Source organism: Podarcis liolepis, assembly GCF_965112155.1.
Source record: "Podarcis liolepis genome assembly, chromosome: 15".
NCBI lineage: Eukaryota > Metazoa > Chordata > Lepidosauria > Squamata > Lacertidae > Podarcis > Podarcis liolepis.
In genome coordinates this window covers 27,290,591-27,311,126 of record NC_139566.1, presented here as the reverse complement: position 1 = coordinate 27,311,126, position 20,536 = coordinate 27,290,591, and the positions used below count along the sequence as shown (strand labels likewise).

At 44.5% G+C, this 20,536-nt stretch overlaps 2 protein-coding genes across 2 annotated transcripts; one reads left to right on the top strand and one right to left on the bottom strand.

The window, feature by feature from the left end:
* Positions 1–187: 187 nt before the first annotated feature.
* DYNLL1 (dynein light chain LC8-type 1) lies at positions 188–6,365 on the bottom strand. Its single transcript, XM_083478970.1, has 3 exons — positions 6,066–6,365; positions 3,348–3,485; positions 188–601 (listed from the first exon to the last, which is right to left on the bottom strand). Exons 2-3 carry the CDS (start codon positions 3,477–3,479, stop codon positions 464–466), a joined length of 270 nt encoding a protein of 89 aa, XP_083335096.1. The 5' UTR covers positions 3,480–3,485; positions 6,066–6,365; the 3' UTR covers positions 188–463.
* Positions 6,366–11,239: 4,874 nt separating this feature from the next.
* Positions 11,240–19,061, top strand: SRSF9 (serine and arginine rich splicing factor 9). The gene is made up of 4 exons (XM_083478899.1): positions 11,240–11,816; positions 15,530–15,699; positions 17,237–17,409; positions 18,534–19,061. Exons 1-4 carry the CDS (start codon positions 11,566–11,568, stop codon positions 18,675–18,677), a joined length of 738 nt encoding a protein of 245 aa, XP_083335025.1. The 5' UTR covers positions 11,240–11,565; the 3' UTR covers positions 18,678–19,061.
* Positions 19,062–20,536: the final 1,475 nt, after the last annotated feature.

The following is a 20,536-nucleotide window of genomic DNA, read 5'->3' as shown; positions in this document are numbered from 1 at the left end:
ACTCACACCAATCTCTAATGGGGGTTGTAATCTGAAACATCCTAATGGGGGTTGTAATCTGAAACATCCAGAAGGCCACAAGTTAGTCACCCCTGATTTTGGCAAATAATTTGCTACTTCAAGTCTGCAGTGCAAAGCTGGTAGTCATAGGAGAGTTGGCCAAATATGGAAGTATTAGAACAAGCTCTTAAAGACTGAATGTATGCCCAAAGGTTTTATTAGAAAATTAGGACTTGTGGGTTGCTTTTTGGAAAGAAAATACATACAAGATTACTTTTTTGCTATTTTTTTATGGCCACAACAAAAACACAAAATGGTACAGAGGAGTACCTGTCCATTAAAACAACAAAAGGCTTGAAGATCAAGGTATGTTCCCTGGGGAAGGCTGAAGACTTCAGTCTATTTGGAATTAGCGTGCAGTCCTGTAACCAAATGCATGTTTGGGGTGGAACAGTCCCATGTTCTAACCGGATTTGAAGAGGAGAATGGCAACTTGACCCAGGTAGAAGTAGATGAAGTGTTTGGTCTCATGAGTCACATAGCTGCCAAAATTTCTTCCCACAATGCAGTGCCAAGTAGGATTGTATTTCTTGTCAAACTCCTGAAAGAGAATAACTTAATAGCTTAGCTTCTCAAGTGAACAGCTTCACTCATGTATTTGGAAAGAATATGGAATGCAGTCTTCTAACCTCTTGAGCTATACATACAAGAAACATGCAGCAACATAGCCCAGTGACTTAACTTTTGTTCTTGCCATGTATGAGACAAGGGAAGACTGCAGTCCACAAATCACATTGAAACCATAATAACATACTGACATTAACTGGACTATTTTGGAGCAAGTAGCTTGAGAAGTGCTGTAGGGATATTCTAAGCAACCCATACAGACGTTCAGGCTATCTGGGTTTAGGAAGAGAAGTTACGCACAGGTCCTACTTTTGTAACAAAGTCCACCATTTCATCATTTCCTATGGAAATATTTCTAATTCGGGATTTGTCCAACCCCCCGCCCAAAGTTCCTGAAATGTATGCAGCTAATCTGCAAGAGAACAGAGGAAAAAAACAGATTTGCCTAACGCAGGGTTTCCCAAACTTAGATCTCCAGCTGCTCTTGGACTACAGTTCCCATCATCCCTGACTAGTGGTCCTACTATGTAGGAATGATGAGAGTTGCAGTCCAAAATCAGCTGGAGACCCAAGTTTGGGTCTCCCCTGCCCCAATTCCTTTGTTCTTGGCTCCCCACTTCCTCTCTCTCTGGTTTCTTCCCAAAAATGGCTGTTGCCAACTAGCAAAGCACAAACCAGCAAGGAAGTCAGTTCTTTGGATATCTGAGTCTACGGTGCTCATAGCAAGGTTTGGGCAGAAGGATAAGTGAATTTTCGCATCGCAAGAATGTGGATAGCAGCACCTGCACATATACAACTAATAATTAGTAGTATAATACTCCTCTGTGCTATCTATTTAAGTGTGGGTTCTTAATTCAACTAACTTAAGAGAGTAATGTCTATGGAACAATAAAGAATCTACTTCACTTTGTACCTCACAAGATTTGGTAAGAATTTAATTCATGGTAAATAATTTTCAAAATGACTTAAGTTAAGTAATGGCATGCAATGAAAACCCCGTCAAAGCAACTATGACAGTATTAGCCAATCCTAAAGTTTTGGGGAGATGGTGCGACCAGGATATGGTGTACTTAAAAAGGCAAAGTTTTTGTGGCTTGGGCTGGTTCACGGTCCCGCACACGCTGTGGTGGGCTGGAGTGTGTGCGCACGCATGCACAAACGCTATTTCCAGGGCTCCTTTTGGCACGGAGCAGGAGGAGAATGGGCAGCACGGGTCCCTAAGCAGGTGTGGGGGTCCATGGGCCTTAGGTTGCCGACCCCTGAATCAGACCAATCCTAAACGTATAGTGGCTAATGCAGCAAGTCTTGAGTGTCTACCACATTCTTTCTCCCCCAGCCCATATGCAAAACAGTCTGAGTGGCCAGGTTTGTACACTATTAAACTGTAAGTTAGCACCTCTTTCAGTGTGCCATCAAGCTGATTCAATTACCGTATTTTTCGCCCCATAGGACGCACTTTTTCCCCTCCAAAAATGAAGGGGAAATCTGGGTGCGTCCTATGGGGCGAATGCAGGCTTTTGCTGAAGCTTGGAGAGCGAGAGGGGTCGGTGCGCACCGACCCCTCTCGCTCTCCAGGCTTCAGGAACACATCTGCAGCCTAGGCAGCCCTACGGGAGGTCCGGCAGGGATGTCTAGGCTGCGGATAGCAGCCTGCTGCCCAGCGCGAGGGGCACCCTGAAGCAGAGCGCCCCCCGCGCCAGGCAGACATCCGCAGCATGGGGAGCCTTGCAGGAGCTCCCCGCAAGGCTCCCCACACTGCGGATAGCAGCCTGCTGCCCAGCGCGAGGGGCAGACATCGGCCAGCCCCACAAGCTCGGGGGACAGCAGGGAGGCGCAGCGCCACCATCCCGCTGTTCCTCGACCTGGTTCTGTTTCCCCGACCTGCTTTTGGGGGGGAAATAAAGGGGAATTTTTTTCCCTTTATTCCCCCCCCCCAAAAAAAACTAGGTGCGTCCTATGGGACGAAAAATACAGTAACTACAATTTACTGTTGCACTCAAACCTTGAATTGTGGTTAATCTTAACTGGTTAATGAAAAAAGCCTTTTTTGATTTGAAACCAACCTGTTTCCACTAATCATAATTATAGCTAAAACTAAACGGTATTTCCAAGTGATCATCATACCAAATTGAGGCTAGGTTAAAATAGAAGCAAGGGCTACCAAACTCTTCAAAGTCATGCTGCAGAAGATGGTAGCAACCAACCATGAGGCTTGCTGTGGCTTGCCTTCATAGTGCTGAATTGTTGAATAGCACTGTTGCAAATACAGGGTGTATCTTGCTACAACTTGTTAAGAGCTATGCTAAGGAATGTTTTAAGGTTTTGTACTTTTCTCATCTTCGAGGAACAAATGTGTATGCTTCCACACTGTCTTACTTATGCAGATATAAGCTTGCCCACTGTCACAGCAGATCTGGCAAGCTTCTTGCAAGCTCTGCCAAAGTCAGAAGATCACAGATGCTTGACAACCCTCTAGGAACACAGACATGCAGTTAGACCACCCACATAGACTAGGCTGTGAAGGAAATGCAGGAAAATGTCCAACTATTCCCTGGCAGGCCAGAACACTCCTACACATACAAAATCAGCTTTGCCAGTTAAGAAATCTGTGGACACATGTTTAGTTAGAAATAATTTTAACTGTTCCCTCCCTCAGTCTGAATTTTCCTCTTCCTCTAAGAATTCTAAACTAGCAGCATGCAACGATTATCAAGCTTTACCTTCTTTATGTGGGCAGCAATATCTTTCTCAATGTTGTATTTTTCCAAGGCCTGTGTAGCACACTCCACGGAGTCCTGCTGCATCTCCTCAGACATATCTGCATTCTTTATCACGGCCTTTCGATCACTCATGGTTACCTACAAAGCACAATGGACAAGAATTCAAAATGTTAACCTGTGCTGGTAGATCCATACACTACACCAGCTAAAAGTCTTTACTGTATAATGGCTTAATTTCCAGAACCATTCAGCCACTCTCATAAACACACTCCAGAATTTGTTCTGGAGACACAAAGTTGAACCATCTGTTCGTATTTCTGATGAGCTAATGAATATACATGCAGTTTATCTCCTCCCACTGTTTTAACAAATCAAGCATGTAAGATCAAACATATAAATTATTTCTGCAAGAAGAGACCAATATGCTCAACACTTTGTGTGCCAGATGTACTTCAGTAAAACACAGACCCCACCTTGGGGGTTGAGCTGAACAACCTACACACTACTTAAATTAGACGGAACAAATGCAGTGTGTTGCAGACACCTTTTGCTGAGCTTGGCTCATTATAGGAGGACCTAATTGGCCACAGATGTCTTGAGTTGCCCCACCCACCTCCAGGAATGCAGACCAAGGTATTCTCATCACTTATACCCACAGACTTAACTGTCTTCACCCTCAAGCAGAAATTCCACATTTTCTTACATCCTAGAACTATTTGCCCACAAGATACCCTTTGTACAGCTCGCAAGAGGACTCCCTCCCATCAAACAGGATTCCCAACTCTTCCTACATTATTTTGATTCCTTTCTTCTCCAAACTCTTTTTCTGTATTGCTTCAAGTCACACAACATCTAGCACATTATTTTAAGGTTATTTCCGAAATTAAATGATGCAGTTAAGGGACTTTATTGTTCTATTTTTAAAAAATACAAAATTGCAGGGTTGGACACGGGGACTAGTTTAAAGAAGTTGTACAATGCTTTGCAGAGCTACAAAAATTTTGATAATGTCTTCATCAGAAACTTTCCCACCATCACCCCTCCCAACAATATTTGCACATCATTAGACATTTAGCACCCTCCCTAATTTGCCCATTTTACCCACAAGGCTTCAGAGATTCCTTGCCACACCCACACAATCATACTATGCCTTTTAAGTAAGCCTTGTCTCTCCCATATACACACACCAGACTTAAGTGTCAGTGTCTTGAGAGAGTAGGAATTACACAATACCCAGCACACTAGATAATACAGCAATACAGTGCAATCCACCACAAATCCTACCCATCTTGAAAAATATACGCCCAACAACATATTCAGAAAACGTACTCCTGTTACTTCACCTCCTATTTATTCCCTTCCCTAGTTATTCATTGCAAACCAAATAGGAGCTGGCTGTGGTTTCTCTTTTATCTCAATAGTTGGACCCCACATGGCACAAAACTATTTAAGAATACTTTCAAGCATTTCTTTTTTTAATTTCTCTCTGTAGAATCTAAAAATTAGGCTGCAACTCAAAGCAAAAAAAAAAAAGGTGCAACAGCAAAATCCTCCTCCTCCTCCATCAGGTGACCTACAAACTCACTACAGGGCTCCCCAGTTTGAGTGTTCATTCAAAATAATGTAAGAAAACCAGGAGCAGCAAAATCAGCCAACTGTGCATGTTCACATGAGGTGGGGAAAAGAGGATAACTGTCCAAAATGCAGTTGGCCAAAACACTTATTTAAAAGGTTGCAAAATAAGCTTGCAAGCATCCAAGTTCTCCGGAACCCTTCATGATGCCAACACTATGTACCATGCTTAAAAGTCATTTCTATTCCACTTTCTAATGCCACCCCCCCTAATTTAAATTTCACAAACTTAAGGAATTCATTTATTTTAAAACTTTTTTAAAGTTTTGCATTATTATGTCTTTTAATTGTCTGTAAAACTGCCCAGAGAACCCAACTTTACGAGAAATCAAAATCTATAATAAATGAAATGGAAGAACGATTACCCATGATTCCGATTCAGTTGCGCAGATTTATTTATAACTCCTCCCAAGGGGTTTCTCCCCCCACCAAACAAAATAAGTTTACATTTTACATTTTCTGAGGGCCCAACTTATATATGAGCAGAACACAAACGTATTCAATAACTCAAATAACCAACTGATAATCATGACCTGCTTTAATGGGTTTTTAAAACGCCATTTAAATTTTGTACCGTATTAGAATTATTCAAACGGCCTGTGAACATTCCAGAGAACCCAACTTTTATAGGATCAGAATTGCAAGCTATACTAATAATAATAATACCGTTTCTTCCCCCACACGCCCCCCACACTCCCATCGCCTCCTCCACCTCAGCAATCCTTGCACCGCACTAATATTAATCTGTATTTTCAAACGGCTTTTGGGCAGCTCGCAGAACCCAACTTTTTAAAGGCCAGAATTACATACCGAACTACTATTTTATTACTTATCATGATAATAATGTCGTCTCCCCCTCACCCCCCCCATCGTCTCCTCCTCGACAGTTCAAGTAACCGTAATGTCACTTTATAGATCATTTTCTAACGGTCTCTAGACGGTCCCACAGAAGCCAACCGACACATGGCCGGAATCACGCTATGACTCTCCTCATATTAATAATGTCCCCAACCGCCCCCTCCCATCATCTCTGCCGACGCCATTATAATTTCCCCGCTTAAAAACCTCGCCGCCGCCGCCCCTCACCGTGTGCTTCTGGTTGGCGGCGGCTCCTGCGCCTGCTTCCTCCTCAGAGAACGACGACGGCGACGGGCAGGGACGTTGGTGGAGCGGACGAGCAAGTTGTCACCTCGGCGCTCCTCCGGAGGCTGCCCCCGTCGCGTAACGAGCTGAGGAAACCCGCGCGCGCCTCGCCTCTGCCTTCGCCCGCGAACAAGCCTCGAGTGCCGCCTGGAAGCTCCGGCCACGCCCTCCGCCCGCCGGCAGCGGCCACGCCCAGCCCAGCTCGCCGCCAGCTGCCATTGGCCACGACAACAATACTCCTCTGAGACTATTGGCCGTCTCTCCTGAGCCTCCCGTAGAGTTTTATTGTTGCATTTTGTTGCGGGCCGGCATGCACCGCGCCGGCGTCCGTTACCGTGGCGACGGGGCCTGGTCAGCCAGACGGACTACGAGGCGGAGGGCTAGGAGGTGGTGCTGCTGGTGGCGCCCTTGCAGGACCAGGCAAGCCGCAGCTCGGCGGGTGCGTCAGCAAACAGCAATATTTCTCTGAAGAACTGGGAGAGAGACGTTCTGGAATGCACTTCTTCAAGCTGAATGCTTCTGAGCTTATGCATGTATAAAACCAGAGAGAACAGTGTTCCTGAGCATGTGCAGAATGTATTTACTTTGTGATTCGGAGTGCTCCTTCAACTGTTAGCTGTATGTTGTTGCTTTTGGATACTGTTGTTATATCTCTCTTTTTGTTGTAATGCATACAGTCTAATATGGTAGGAGGTATAGAAATGTTTTAATAGATAGTAAGTAAAGTGTTCAGAGGCTCCCTGCCTTGTGGAGTTAGGTGGTGCCCTCTCTTACCTGAGAGGAGATCACAGGTGGTTGTCTCATGAGTGGCAGCTAGACTGGTGACTGGGAGCGGCCACTGAGACCATATAACACCGGTCTTGAAAGACCTACACTGGCTCCCAGTATGTTACCGATTCCCAATTCAAAGTGTTGGTGCGGACCTTTAAAGCCCTAAACAGCCTCGGTCCAGTATACCTGAAGGAGCGTCTCCATCTCCATCATTCTGCCCAGACACCGAGGTCCAGCGCCGAGGGCCTTCTGGTGGTTCCCTCACTGCAAGAAGCCAAGTTACAGGGAACCAGGCAGAGGGCCTTCTTGGTAGTGGCACCCGCCCTGTGGAACGTCCTCCCACCAGATGTCAAAGAGAAAAATAACTACCAAACTTTTAGAAGACATCTGAAGGCAGCCCTGTTTAGGGAAGCATCTAATGTTTAATAGGTTATTGTATTTTAGTGTTTTATTGGAAGCCGCCCAGAGTGGCTGGGGAAACCCAGCCAGATGGGCGAGGTATAAATAATAAATTATTATTATTAGCGGATGAGGTTTGGCCCCTACCTCTGGGCTGTAGGACTAGCAGGGCAGCTGGGAAAACTTAACTGCCTGGCCCATTGGGACACTTTCCCCAGGTCACAAAACCCTCCCTGGCCCAGCATCACACTCACCTCAAAAAAATGTGCCCAGCTAGAATATGACCTTGATTAATTATCATACTTCTTGCTTGCCTTAATGGAGAACAGAGGGTGTATGGTTGTGAAAAAGCTAGCCTAGAGTACAAAAGTAAAATTCCCATTCCTTGCCCAGCCAAATGTTTGCTTCTGATCACGGCTACCTTTGCCTCTGGCCCTACCCAACAAAGGCCCCTGGAAGCTTACCCAGAATTGAATGCAGCTGTCTTACTGAAAAATGTTTCCCTGCCTTTGCTGTAAAATTGTTCTCAGCTCCTCTCTGAGATAATCTTTTCTAGTCCAGAACATCATGTGGCTCTGCAATGTGCATTACAGCACAGCCACACCCCCATGTGACACATAAGTGTGGTATGACTGCAAATAACATACACATCAAGAAGGTAGGAGTGAACTGACAGTTCTCACACTGTCTGGGAATTAAGCATAAGAAGAGCTCTGCTGGATCAGGCCAATGGCCCATCTAATCCAGCATCCTGTTCTCACAGTGGTCCACCAGATGCCTGTTATAAGAATTTTAAGGTCTTATATATATAAAATAGATGTTCATAAATGTACCAAGCAAACACATACAAATATGTAAACAACATGTCTGAAACCCACAGAAAAGTCCTGAAACCATTTTTTTCTCTCCCAAAATGACCTCAAATATTTATCTGCAAGGTCGACGGAAATGGGAAATCTCCCCATTGTCTCTCTCACAAATCCTGTCTTAAGGTCACATTTAAGATATGAATAGTATGTGAGCCTGTGACCTGTGACCTGGATTCAGGAGTTGAAGTAACAAAAGAGTGGCCAGGATGCCCAGGTAATTCAGTCAAGCAACCTAGCAGACAAGAGAAAAAAACAATGCCCTCAGATTTCTGTGGCAGTCCGCTCTTTCTGTGATGTATGTATGATGTTTCTGGGGGTGGTCTTGGACTCCAGGGCAGGCAATCTATATAAGAACTTGCATGCATGACTTAGGGTCCCTCCCCCCGCCTTGTGTGTGTTGGGGAGCACCCTGTTGCAACAGCTTTAATAAAGATCAGGCTTACTTGCTGCTTTGCTTCTCAATATTCTCCAGTTGGTCTCTGTTATTTTCTCCTACCGATAGAGAACCTACAAAAGGACTCTATGGGTTCTTGGGTACCCCATAATGGAAAAGAGCAGTTTTTTCTCATAACATGCCCATTATGGGAAACTGGCAAGCAAGTCCTGAGCTCATGAGCACTCTGCCTGTCTGCAGTTTCTAGCAAGTGGTATTCAGAAGCATTACTGTCTCCAGCTTTGGAAGCAGAACGTAGCCATGAATTTGTCTAATCCTCTCTTAAAGCCATCAAAGTGGTCATCACTGTCTCCTGCTGGAGCAAGTCCAATAGTTTAACTGTGCAATCAAGCAAATACCAACAATATCAATGCAATCAAGCAAATACCAACAATCTCTGTTGGTAACACATTAATGCTGTTCAGTGCTCTGAAGCCAAGGGTCAGCTGGTGGGCATCCATCTGTCTCAGGAAACAATGGAAGAGTGCGCCTTTGGGACTGAAGTCAAACTGTTAGGGATTTACAATGCCTACTGTGGCTGTAGAAATGGATAGAGGAGAGACATGTTTTGTTGCAGCTGGAATAGATGAAGGTGTCTGGTTTTGCTGGGACAGATGCACCATGGCATTTCTTATTGCCTCGTTCCTCCCAGCAGTCATGCATGCAAAGCAGATGCTTGATCTACTGCCCATCCCCAGCTGCAGCACAAGAAATTGTTAAAGCGGCAAATGTGGTTCAGCAAAAGTAATTTTAAAATGATGCCTATAGAGGCAAAGCTTCACATTCATATTTGAGTCCAAACAAAACATATAACATTAAAAAAATAACAAGGCAGGTAAATCAGCAATAAAAGCTAAAATCAAGTTGGAACATATTTAAAAGGTTGCATATGGGGGGCACTTTGATCTTACCTGCCTTGAGTAAATGCTGTCTACCGATGCTTCAACCAGATTTGCTGGATAAACAGGATTGTGTAAATATCAGAAAGCATCCCCAACAGGGCCTGAAGCAAGTGTTGCTGGAAATTTTTAGTTTTGATCATGGATGTTCTACTCTGTCTTGAGATTTCAATTGTGTCACTTAAGGGCAGCTCATTAGCAGGCATCCTTCTTGGAAATGTGCAACACACTAGGCCCCAAAGGGGCGCGTGCGTGCATGCACTACAGGCTTGCCTTTTTATTTTATTTTTTTATTTAGAGTATTTGTACCCCAGTTTTCAGCCCCAAAAGGCTCCCAGAGCGGCTTACATGAAATAAAGACAAGACACTATCTACCTGCAGGCTTACATTCTAATAAAAAAACAAAAATACAACACACGAGAAAAAGAGCAAGGAGGGAAGAGGAAAATAAAACTCAAAAGCTCAGGCCCGAATGTTTGGACAGCTGTTCCTATGTCTCCCACTGAAACAGCCTTTTCCTTAATGTGGTTTTGCTGATGGGTGGGCAGAAAGGAAGACAGAAGTCCAGTAATAAATCTGTTAAGTTGTGGGTGAACATATCAGACAACACAGCAATTCTTCAAACAGCTCTTGTTTACTCACAGGCCTGAACTGAACTGAAGGGTTCAGCCAACCTGCTTATATAAAGCTCAACTACAAGGCAACAGTAACAACTTTCTGTAACTATCCAATCACTGAACATCACTTTCAATTCCTTATTTGCATATGTGGACCTGAGTGAAAACTATCTACAGTACCCCCCTGCTGGCCCAGGATGAGAACTTCAGTACATAACAAAATCAGTGATGGACAATGCAGACACCAAGTGTGATAGTTAAGCTGGCTTTCCATGCACAGGAAGGTACTGTGATACCGCTTTTAAGAAGTCATGGCTTCCCCCAAAGAATCCTGGGAAGTGTAGTTTGTTAAAGGTGCTGAAACATATTGCTCTGACTTCCTTTAGACCACATCAGCGAGGCGGGAGACTGCCCGAGCTTGTGCCTGGAGGTAACTTTGGTGCTGCTATCCCCAGAGGCGCACTCTCGAGACAGAGGATGCCCACAATACAATGGTACCTCGGGTTAAGGCAGCCCTGTTTAGGGAAGCTTTTAATGTTTAATAGGTTATTGTATTTTAGTGTTTTATTGGAAGTCGCCCAGAATGGCTGGGGAAACCCAGCCAGATGGGCGGGGTATAAATTATTATTATTATTATATTCGTTCTGGAGGTCTGTTCTTATCCTGAAACTGTTCTTAACCTGAATAACCACTTTAACTAATGGGGCCTCCAGCTGCTAACACGTCACCGGAGCACAATTTCTGTTCTCATCCTGAAGCAAAGTTCTTAACCCGAGGTACTATTTCTGTGTTAGCGGAGTCTGTAACCTGAAGTGTATGTAACCTGAAGCGTATGTAATCCGAAGTACCACTGTATCCCTATATTCCCTTTCCTGAAGCTACAATTTCAGAGAGGTTTAACTGCCAATCCTTCTCTTTCCAGCGAACTCTCAAGAGCTGCAGCCAGTCTGGCATCGATGGTTATTTCTTAACAGCTTCCAGCACCTTTAACAAACTACACTTCCCAGGATCCCTTGGTGCTGAAGCCCTCACAAGTGGCATCACGCTATTGAACTGCGCGCATCCGCTCAAATATCCCCGCCCGCCCCGCTGGAGGCACCCTTGGCCCACAGAAACCCGAGCATGCGCAAACTGCAGCCGCCGCCGCATGCGCATCCGGTGGCTCTTTCGTGCTCCCCCCTCCCTCCCTCGGAGTGAGGGTTTGCATAGGAGCCGTTCCTTCCCCCCCCCACCCCACTTCCCCATCTCTTCTCGGTGGCGCGTTGCCTCTCTCTCCTCCTCCCCTTTAAGCTGCGGTTTCCCCCCGCTCCTCATTTTTTGTCCTCCGTCACGTTGCTCCTTGCGGCGTGTGAAGGCCTGAGGGGGCGGCGGCCGAGGCCGAATCGCCTGACTGACTTGGCTGGCTGGCTCTAGGCCCCGGAGGCGTTTGCAGCGGCCTGTGAGGGACTCGGAAGGATGTCTGGGGGCTGGGGCCGGGATATGATGGACTACGGAGGCGGCGGGGCCGGCATGTCCGGAGGGGGCGGCCGGGGAGGCGGGAGCGGCGGCGGCGGCGACGGCCGCATCTACGTGGGCAACCTGCCGGCCGACGTGCGCGAGAAGGACCTGGAGGAGCTTTTCTACAAGTACGGCCGCATCCGCGACATCGAGCTGAAGAGCAAGCGCGGGCTCGCCCCCTTCGCCTTCGTCCGCTTCGAGGACCCCCGGTGGGTGACGGGGAGCGGGGCGGGTGGGTTCCCGGGTTCCCTCAGGCGGGAGATGTAGAGAACCCCCCCAATAATCTCTCAAATTTGGGAATGGGGGGTTCCCAAGCATGCCTGGAGGGTGGGGGGAGGAGGAAGAGGAGCCCCCCAACCCCAATTTTTGGCATTTTGTGAATGTGGGGCTCTCCATCTTGCTGGCAGGGTGAGGTGCAAGCCCCGCCTCACCCCCTTCTCCTCCTCCTTCTTTCCCGCCTTTTTAAAATTTATTTTTATTTGGTTCTTTTTAGCACGTCACATGCTGGCTTTCTGCTATAATAATAATAATAATAATTTTTTTTATTTATACCCCGCCCTCCCCAGCCAAGACCAGGCTCAGGGCGGCTAGCAACCAATAATAAAAACAAGTTGATTAAAATACAATTTAAAAGATTAAGATATAACATTAAAGCATTAGGATGCAGCCTCTTCACAGGAGGAGAAAGGAAAAAGAAAGAGGGGGAGGGAATCAAACCCACCTGCATCCACCCACCCAGACGGTTTTCAGATTATTATTATTTATATTAATGATATAAGGGGGTTGCTATCCAGCATTTGCCATGCTCCAGAGAGTAGACCCGTTAAAATGGATGAGCTCAAGATAGTTAATTTCAGCAGGTCTCGAGTACTGTTGAGTAGGATTGACATTGGATATGATTCGCTGAAATTGATAGATGTTTTGTTTTGGAATGGTTTCGGCTACACAAATAAAAATAAACATTGCCTTACAGTGTCACATTATCTTCTTTATGATAATAATTTTTATTAGTTTTCAATAATAGCCTCATAATAACAGTACCAATTTATAATTACTAATACCAGCCATTCAAATACCGAATCACGTTGTCATTACCCACCCTTCCCCCTAAGGTTCCAGCAATTGAAACAGTATTAAAAACAGCTTAAAACAATTTAGTTACAAAAATAAGGCTGCCCTAGAGTCCATTAATTTCAATGGGTCTGCTATTATTGAGTAGCACTAAGATAAGATGCAACCCATTAAAATTAACAGACATAACTTGTATGGGGTCCATCAGTTTCAGTGGGTCTGCTATTGAGTTTGACAATGGATACAATCCATTAAAATTGATAGGCGTGATTAGCATTGGGTCCATCAGTTTCAATGGGCTTTCCCTAAGTAGAACTCAGTTGCCTATAATCCTAAAATAATCTATATGAAATGTATTATGTTTATTTCCCACCTCGCTTCCTTAATGGAAGCCAAGGTGGCAAACATTATTATTATTATTATTATTATTATTATTATTATTATTATTACTATTATTATTGGAATTTATATACCGCCCTATACACCTGGTAGTGTTTTCTCAGGCAGCCTCCCATCTAGGCAATGAGCAGACCCTGTATTGTATCCAATGCAACCTACAACCTTCACCAAACCCCATGTTGTTGGACTAGTTTGTGTAGAGATGGCCAACTGTTAGAAGGTAACTCGCTGCGTGTCTGCTTTTGCATTTGACGCATGAAAAGTTGTTCAGCAGGGTATGTGGCTCTTGATGTGAAAAAGGTTTCTCAGCCCTGGCCTGTGTAGATTGGCAGCAGCTCTCCAGGGATTCAGACAGGACATACAGTACTGGATATATCAAGGATTGAACTAGGGATCCTCTGCGTACAAATTGGGTGTTCTGCCTCTGAGGTATAACCCTTCCAGAACATAGGTGGATCAGATGCACCTAGACCAATATTCTTTGCAAGAATACCAGCCACTAGTTTAGGGGTGGGGAACTGTGGCCCTCCAGATGTTGTTGGACTACAACTCCCACCATCCTTGGCTGCTGGGGCTTGCAACTGGGACTGTCCAGTAACAAACAGCAGTGGAGGAGCCACAGTTTCCCCACCTCTGCTTCAAACCACACCTTGGGTTCAGTTTATTTATATTCTGCCTTTCAGGATACAAATCCTGCCTAATTCAAGGTGATATATATATATATATAAATTATATTTAAAAACACGCACAGAAACAAGATGGAGGATAAGATGGTGCCTTTTCCCAATTCATAAATGATTATTCGGGGGGGGGGAGTAGTAAAATGGACTGTGGAATGGCTCATCTGCTGTTAATATTACAGTGGTATCTCGGGTTAAGTACTTAATTCGTTCTGGAGGTCTGGTCTTAACCTGAAACTGTTCTTAACCTGAAGCACCACTTTAGCTAATGGCGCCTCCTGCAGCCACTGCGCCGCTGCTGCACGATTTCTGTTCTAATCCTGAAGCAAAGTTCTTAACCCGAGGTACTGTTTCTGGGTTAGCGGAGTCTGTAACCTGAAGCATATGTAACCCGAGGTACCACTGTATATAGTCAGAGATCTAGATGATGTAAAGACCACTGCATCTTTAGTAGGTTGCCAGTCTCCTTCCTGCCTTCCTTTCTTTCTTTCTTTCTTTCTTGACAAATCCTGGAACAGAGCCTTTATGTTTATGAATTAATTTTTAATTCATTAATTTTTGTACTGCTTTTCAAGAATAAAAATCTTCACAATGTGGTTCACATTAAATATAACAACAAAATGCAATATATAATATTTTAAGACATCATTAAATCCTATGGAAAGGGGTGTTTCCTTCATTTTTGCAGAACTGTTGATCATGTATATATTAAATCTGCTTTACAAATATGTACTGTTCTGATTCTGGCAAATTCTTGTTAGTATGTCTTAGTCATTTTCTTCAAATATAGACGTCTATGCAATGCGTAGCTCAACACCACAGCATATATGACTGACAACAGACCATTAATCCTAAATCTGAGGAATGGAGGATTGGACTGCATCAGAAATTAGTCCAGTTACACATAAGTCACACCCACGACCCCTTAAGTGGTGTAGTGAAGGGCTTTTTTGGGTTACCACATCAGGGATGAAGATTAACTACAAAAAATATGCTGGCATAAAGAAGCAGGCTGCAGGGGTTCCCAAAGTAGTGTTTGGCACATTGCTAATTGATCTGTAGAAAGTAGTCTGCTGGTGGAATTCTTGTTGCTCATAAGCATACAGAGAAACTTCTTCATTTTGTTGTATCTCTTGAAAGTAGCCTTCTTTGCGTAACTGACAATGGCTTTTTGAAACAGCTGGAGCAAAGGTGCCTTGGGCACTAATGTTTTTTAACCTGATTGCCACCTTCTTGATTTTACTCCAGGGAGACTAGAAAGTCAGCAGAGTAATTGGTGTTCGGAAAATAAATAGGAACTCCCTGGTGCTATGTTATGCTAACTGTTGTTGTAAGTGTAAGGCATGAATGTTCAGAATTCTTTTTCTTGTTTGCAACATTTTGCGTCCTGATGGTGAATACTGTGTCCAGTCAGTATGTTTCATCCTGTGACTTTTCTCCAAAGCTAGAAACAACTTTATCGTTCATAAATGTCAAGTCCTAACATCTTCCAGCTTAGAAACTGGGAACCTCTCCACTTATAGTAGGCTGGAAAAAGTGGGAAAAATCTAAATATTTCTATATTTAAGTTTCAAAGTACAATAGTTCCTAGGAGTACTCATTTTCCAGAGGGTTAATCTATTTCAACAAATACAGCAAAGTATCTCTTTGTACCTTAAGGAGCAACAAAATGTGTTAGTCAGTAAGGTGCTAAAAGACTCTTCTCTTGTTTTCGTACCTTTCCTGTTCTGTCTGGGCAATGCTAAATTCATGCATATATTATTTGTTCACAGAGATGCAGAAGATGCAGTTTATGGGAGGAATGGCTATGATTATGGTCACTGTCGCCTTCGTGTTGAGTTTCCCAAACCTTCCAGAGGACGGGGTGGAGGCTTTGGTGGGGGGCCTCGTGGGAGGAATGGCCCTCCTTCACGGCGTTCTGAATTCCGAGTCCTTGTTTCAGGTATGTTGCCTTCCATACTTCATACTGGCTGGGAGCCATCCTGATGTCATGCTACATGTTTTGGTATATTGGGGAGAAGGAGCACCTTGCTTCCATAATACAGGGTTTCTTCTTTAATAAGAAAACTGTTCCTGTGAAGGAGTTTTTTCAGAGCTGCAAGAGGAGAAGACAGCTTTCTGGTTCAATTAACGGAGGAAGCCTATTTTAATTTGCTTTTGGAGTTCAACTTCGTGAATGAATGGTGAGCAAAAGATAAATCTCATCTCCACCTGTAGGCAGGCATGAACTCAATGGACTTGGAAATGGGCAACTGGGAGGGTGAAGGGAAAGAAGAAGATCCTTGTAGTGTGCAGGGCCAGGAGGACTGGGTCTCCTAAAAGCAAATGATTCTCTGAGACAAAAATATGAGCATTAAAGAGCTGCCTGAGCTGCTGCTGCTGCGCAGTATTTCTGCTTATTATGAGAGAAAATAACCTGAATTAGATCCCTCAGTTAATAACCTTGTGGATCCCTCAGAGGAACCTTGCCATATCTGGAGTAGGTGTCTTGTTTAGTGAGTTGGGAGAGACAGGTGAAAAATACCTCTTACTGGAGAGAAGTGGATGTATTTTGGAGATTTTGCCATGGCGATCAAATCTCTGGAGAAAACTCAGCACTCCCTGACCAGTTTTATGGAATGGTCCACTTAAAACAAATCTCCTTTTAAAAAAAACATGTTTATTCCCATGTACTGCTTAAATAAAGTACAGTGACCTATCTTGGTGCTTCTCTGCATGGTACTGTGGCATCCTGGCTAAAAATGTGATTGCTCCCTGTGAGGAAACTACTGAATTGCAATCTCTTCAGCTTTGCATCAGGACCCGAAAACAAAAGTGTTGAACCCCAGAACCACAGAAGCCTGGGAGGGCAGGGAGGATATCTGGAGGAATCTCTTTGACGTTTGGCATGAATGGGAGAACGTGCATTGCTAGAGAGTATTGTGAAGCGTTCTTGAAAACTGCTAGGAGCAGCAGTGTTCTAGTGTCTCCAGAATGCGATGTGGAACAGGGGAGCCACTTACCTTTGCCTTTACTTAAGGTTCATGCTGATAGTTAAACACAGGTATCCTTGCTTCGCTGCCCAAGGACCCAAATTGGAATCAAAACTCATACTGTTAGAAGGGGACTATCATTCTTGGATGGGAATCTGATCCTGAGTAACTTAAGTCGTATGTGGAGTACAAGCTGCCCAGGCAGAGTTAGGGGTGATGTTAAGTTTACCTTGGACCAACAGGAGGAGGATTCCTTTCAAAGCCCAGAACTCTGAATCCTACCTAGGGGACCACCTTGCTGACAATGAAAGGCTCATCTACTCAGGAATGGAACTTAACTGCTGTTCTTTGGATCCTTAATAAGCAGGAAGTCTGTGGAAGTGGTGGATGGAGACTCAGACCCACTGGAGGGACCATTCCAGGGTGTGCAGCTTTTTCCGGCCCAGCCTAAGCCGCAAGTGCCATCTCTTTACGTAGTCTCTTATGTTTTGTGTTCTCACTGCTCAGGGCTTCCTCCATCAGGCAGCTGGCAGGACCTGAAGGATCATATGCGTGAAGCTGGTGATGTATGTTATGCAGATGTACAGAAAGATGGAATGGGGGTGGTTGAGTTTCTCCGCAAGGAAGACATGGAATACGCACTGCGTAAACTGGATGACACCAAATTCCGATCTCATGAGGTGGGTCCCTGCCTGTGGGTGAAGAGCATGTGCGTTGTGCCAGTCATGGAGGAACATGCGTTAACGTGTCCTGTTGTGATGCTCTCAAGAGGCTCCGGGGGCACAGTCTAGCAATAGTCTCGGAATTGGTGGCTAATAGTAATCCTTGTAGCATGTTAGGAATCCAGCTTAAAAGAGTGGTCAAGGCCTTGTGAAACCTGCCCCATGATGGCGTGGTGTGAGCCCTGACAGCCAAGGCCAGGTTTTCTGGGGTTCATTCCTAAGTTACATGGAAAAAAAATAAGCATTTGGATTTACTTGCCTCTGTCTTCTTCTAGGTAAGTCGAGTTGACTTGCTTTGCCATTCTCCCTTTAACAGACCAAGAGATGAACAGAGATTGCTAGTGGTTGGCTGTTGAATAAGCTTAGCTCATCTTTGCCTTGGCAGCCAGAGCTTGCATTCACAAACTGCAACGCTTCTCCCCAGAGATGCTGATGAGTAACCATAGTGGTTACAATAGCAGTCATCCCCACCTATGCATGGAACCTCTTCCTATGGTGGTCTCATGATGTCTCTGCCATAAACCAGTTTTTTCCCCCAGTCTTGGGGCATTGCTACCTCTCTTGCAACCACCTTCCATCTGCTGCAACCACCCCCTCTGTCACAGCTGGAGGCTGCTTGCTGTGGGATTTCCCTTCAGAACCTGAGCTGCTGAGATACAATTAAATTAAGATGAGATGGTGAGACAGTTCACCAAGGCATCTCCCAACTATGCTGAAGGACTCCACTAGATTACATCTCTTTCCCTCTGGCAGTTAAAAGTTGGAAACTATCGACATCTTCACCCTTCTTAGTTAGATGAGGACAGAACATGGCTGTGTTTGCCTTACTAATACCTGCACCGTACTAGCTGTTATGTAACACATGCCCATCGTCTGTAGACCCTCAAGGGCCAGATCAGAGCTGGCCCAAGGCAGCAGCAGTAGATGGACTCCTACTTACATATATATGGAAAAAAAGCTGTCTCCAGCCTCGAGCCACTTGTGCATTGGTTCCTGATCTTCATTTTTGGCATTCATTCATTCATAACGTTGACCACAGGATGTTATGCCAATGTTTGGGTTTTCTCTGTTTTAAATTCCAGGGTGAAACATCCTATATCAGAGTTTGTCCTGAAAGAAGCATCAGCTATGGCTACTCGCGCTCCCGTTCTGGTTCAAGGAGTCGCGATTCTCCATACCAAAGCAGGGGATCGCCACGCTACTCTTCTCCCTTCAGGCCATACTGATTGCACCCAACAGGGACTTCTAAAAATGTGAACTGAGCTCTTTATTTCTGCTCAGAGTTTACATTCCAAAATGGATGGATATAGTCTTTCGTAGGAAGCCTTGTCCCCCCCCCTTTCTTATTCAATAAAATCTTTTTTTATGACTTACAGTTTTTACTAGGGAAGTGTCGGTAATGAAATACTATAAAACATTGCCACTTGAACTTCTTTTGTTTGGAAAATGTACATTGTTTTTGTTTCTCCTTCTGAACGAAGGGATATGAGCTTGAGAACTAGTATGCGTTAATGGTTGTCTGCAGGAAGGTGCTGTAAAGCAGTGGAGCAACCTGTATGGCTCAGCCTGTTGTGTTGTTTTGAAATATACTTAAATGTTTCTGTAACTCATCAGTGGGTGACTGTCTTTTTGTGCAGGTGGGAAGCTGGTGTAAAATACAGCTTTTAAATTCCTTTCTGTTCCTGGGTTTATCAAAGCCTACTGGTCAAACCGGGTATTGTAGTGGGGGGGGGGATCAACAGAATATTTACACTACAGTAATATAATTTAAAAGTTGCTCAGATATAATAACCCTGAGTGCTTTCAGATGGGGAGTGCATTGTGGAATTGGTGTTGCTTACACATTTTATTTTTTTGCAGCATCTACACATTGTTTTCATAAAAATGCCAGCCCATACGTGTTCACAAACAATCCGGATAAAAACTGATAAGTGAAAATAACCCATTAATCATCCACAGTGACCACTGGAGTGGAAACGTGCTTGCGGCATGTGGGGGGAGTTTGTCACATCTGTTATTCTCTAGTGAATGTTCCCGATTGCCACACCCCTACTTCCGTTTGCTCCTCATCTGAATGTAGCCTAGCTGTTTCATTTCTGGCAGCAAAAATGACATGAGCCTGCCTATTTCCACTGACTGCCACATGCAGTAGGCATGTCTGAAACCATTTCAGCAGAGGACACATGTGGAACTATCTTGGAGACCCAAATTGCAATTGCACACATTGGATTTTTAAATAAAACCAATAGAACTTTATAGCAGAGCACCTCTTATACTTCTCTGTTACATGTCAAGTAAATATCACTCTTGCAAAACACCAGAGTATTAATTAAAATTTTAAAAACTACAATTGTCCCTATGAAAAGCCCACAATCTTCTGTTTTGCCCTTTGTAAAACATAGCTAAAGCTGATAACATTTGCTCTCGAGCACTTTCTGGGTTTTCTCTCCCTCCCACCACAAAAAAGCTACAGAAGTACGTGTGCACCTGCCAGATTAGAAAAATTGGGGAGATGGGTGGAGCAGAAAAATACAGCACAGGTGCATTCAGTCAAGCTCCAGTATGGAATAGCAGTGACTGTCCACAACTGGAAGAACAGACCTCGTAGTACTTCACATGCCAAATGCACATGACATAAATTGGTTATGAAGTCCCAGTTTTAAGGGCCTTTTCTAGAGGCCTCTGTAACTTCATGACCCCCAGTACGTTTCTGAGCACAAGGTGATGATCTACAAAGCCCTAAACAGCCTCGTCCAGCTATAAGGACCTTCTGGCAATTCCCTCACTGAGAAGCAAAGTTACAGGGAATTGGGTAGAGGGCCTTCTCAGCAGTGGTGCCCTCCCTGTGGAACACCCTCCCATCAGATGTTGAGATAAAGAACAACACAGCTTCTAGAAGACTTCTAAAGGCAACTCTGTATTGGGAAGTTTTTAATGTGTGATGTTTTCCTATGTTTTTATATGTGTTGCAAGCCGCCCAGAGTGGCTGGGGAAACCAGATGGGCAGGGTATAAAGAATAAAATTATTATGAGGCAACATCAAAGAAAGATAACAGGCAAGGCAGCAGAATTAGTGAAGGGGCTG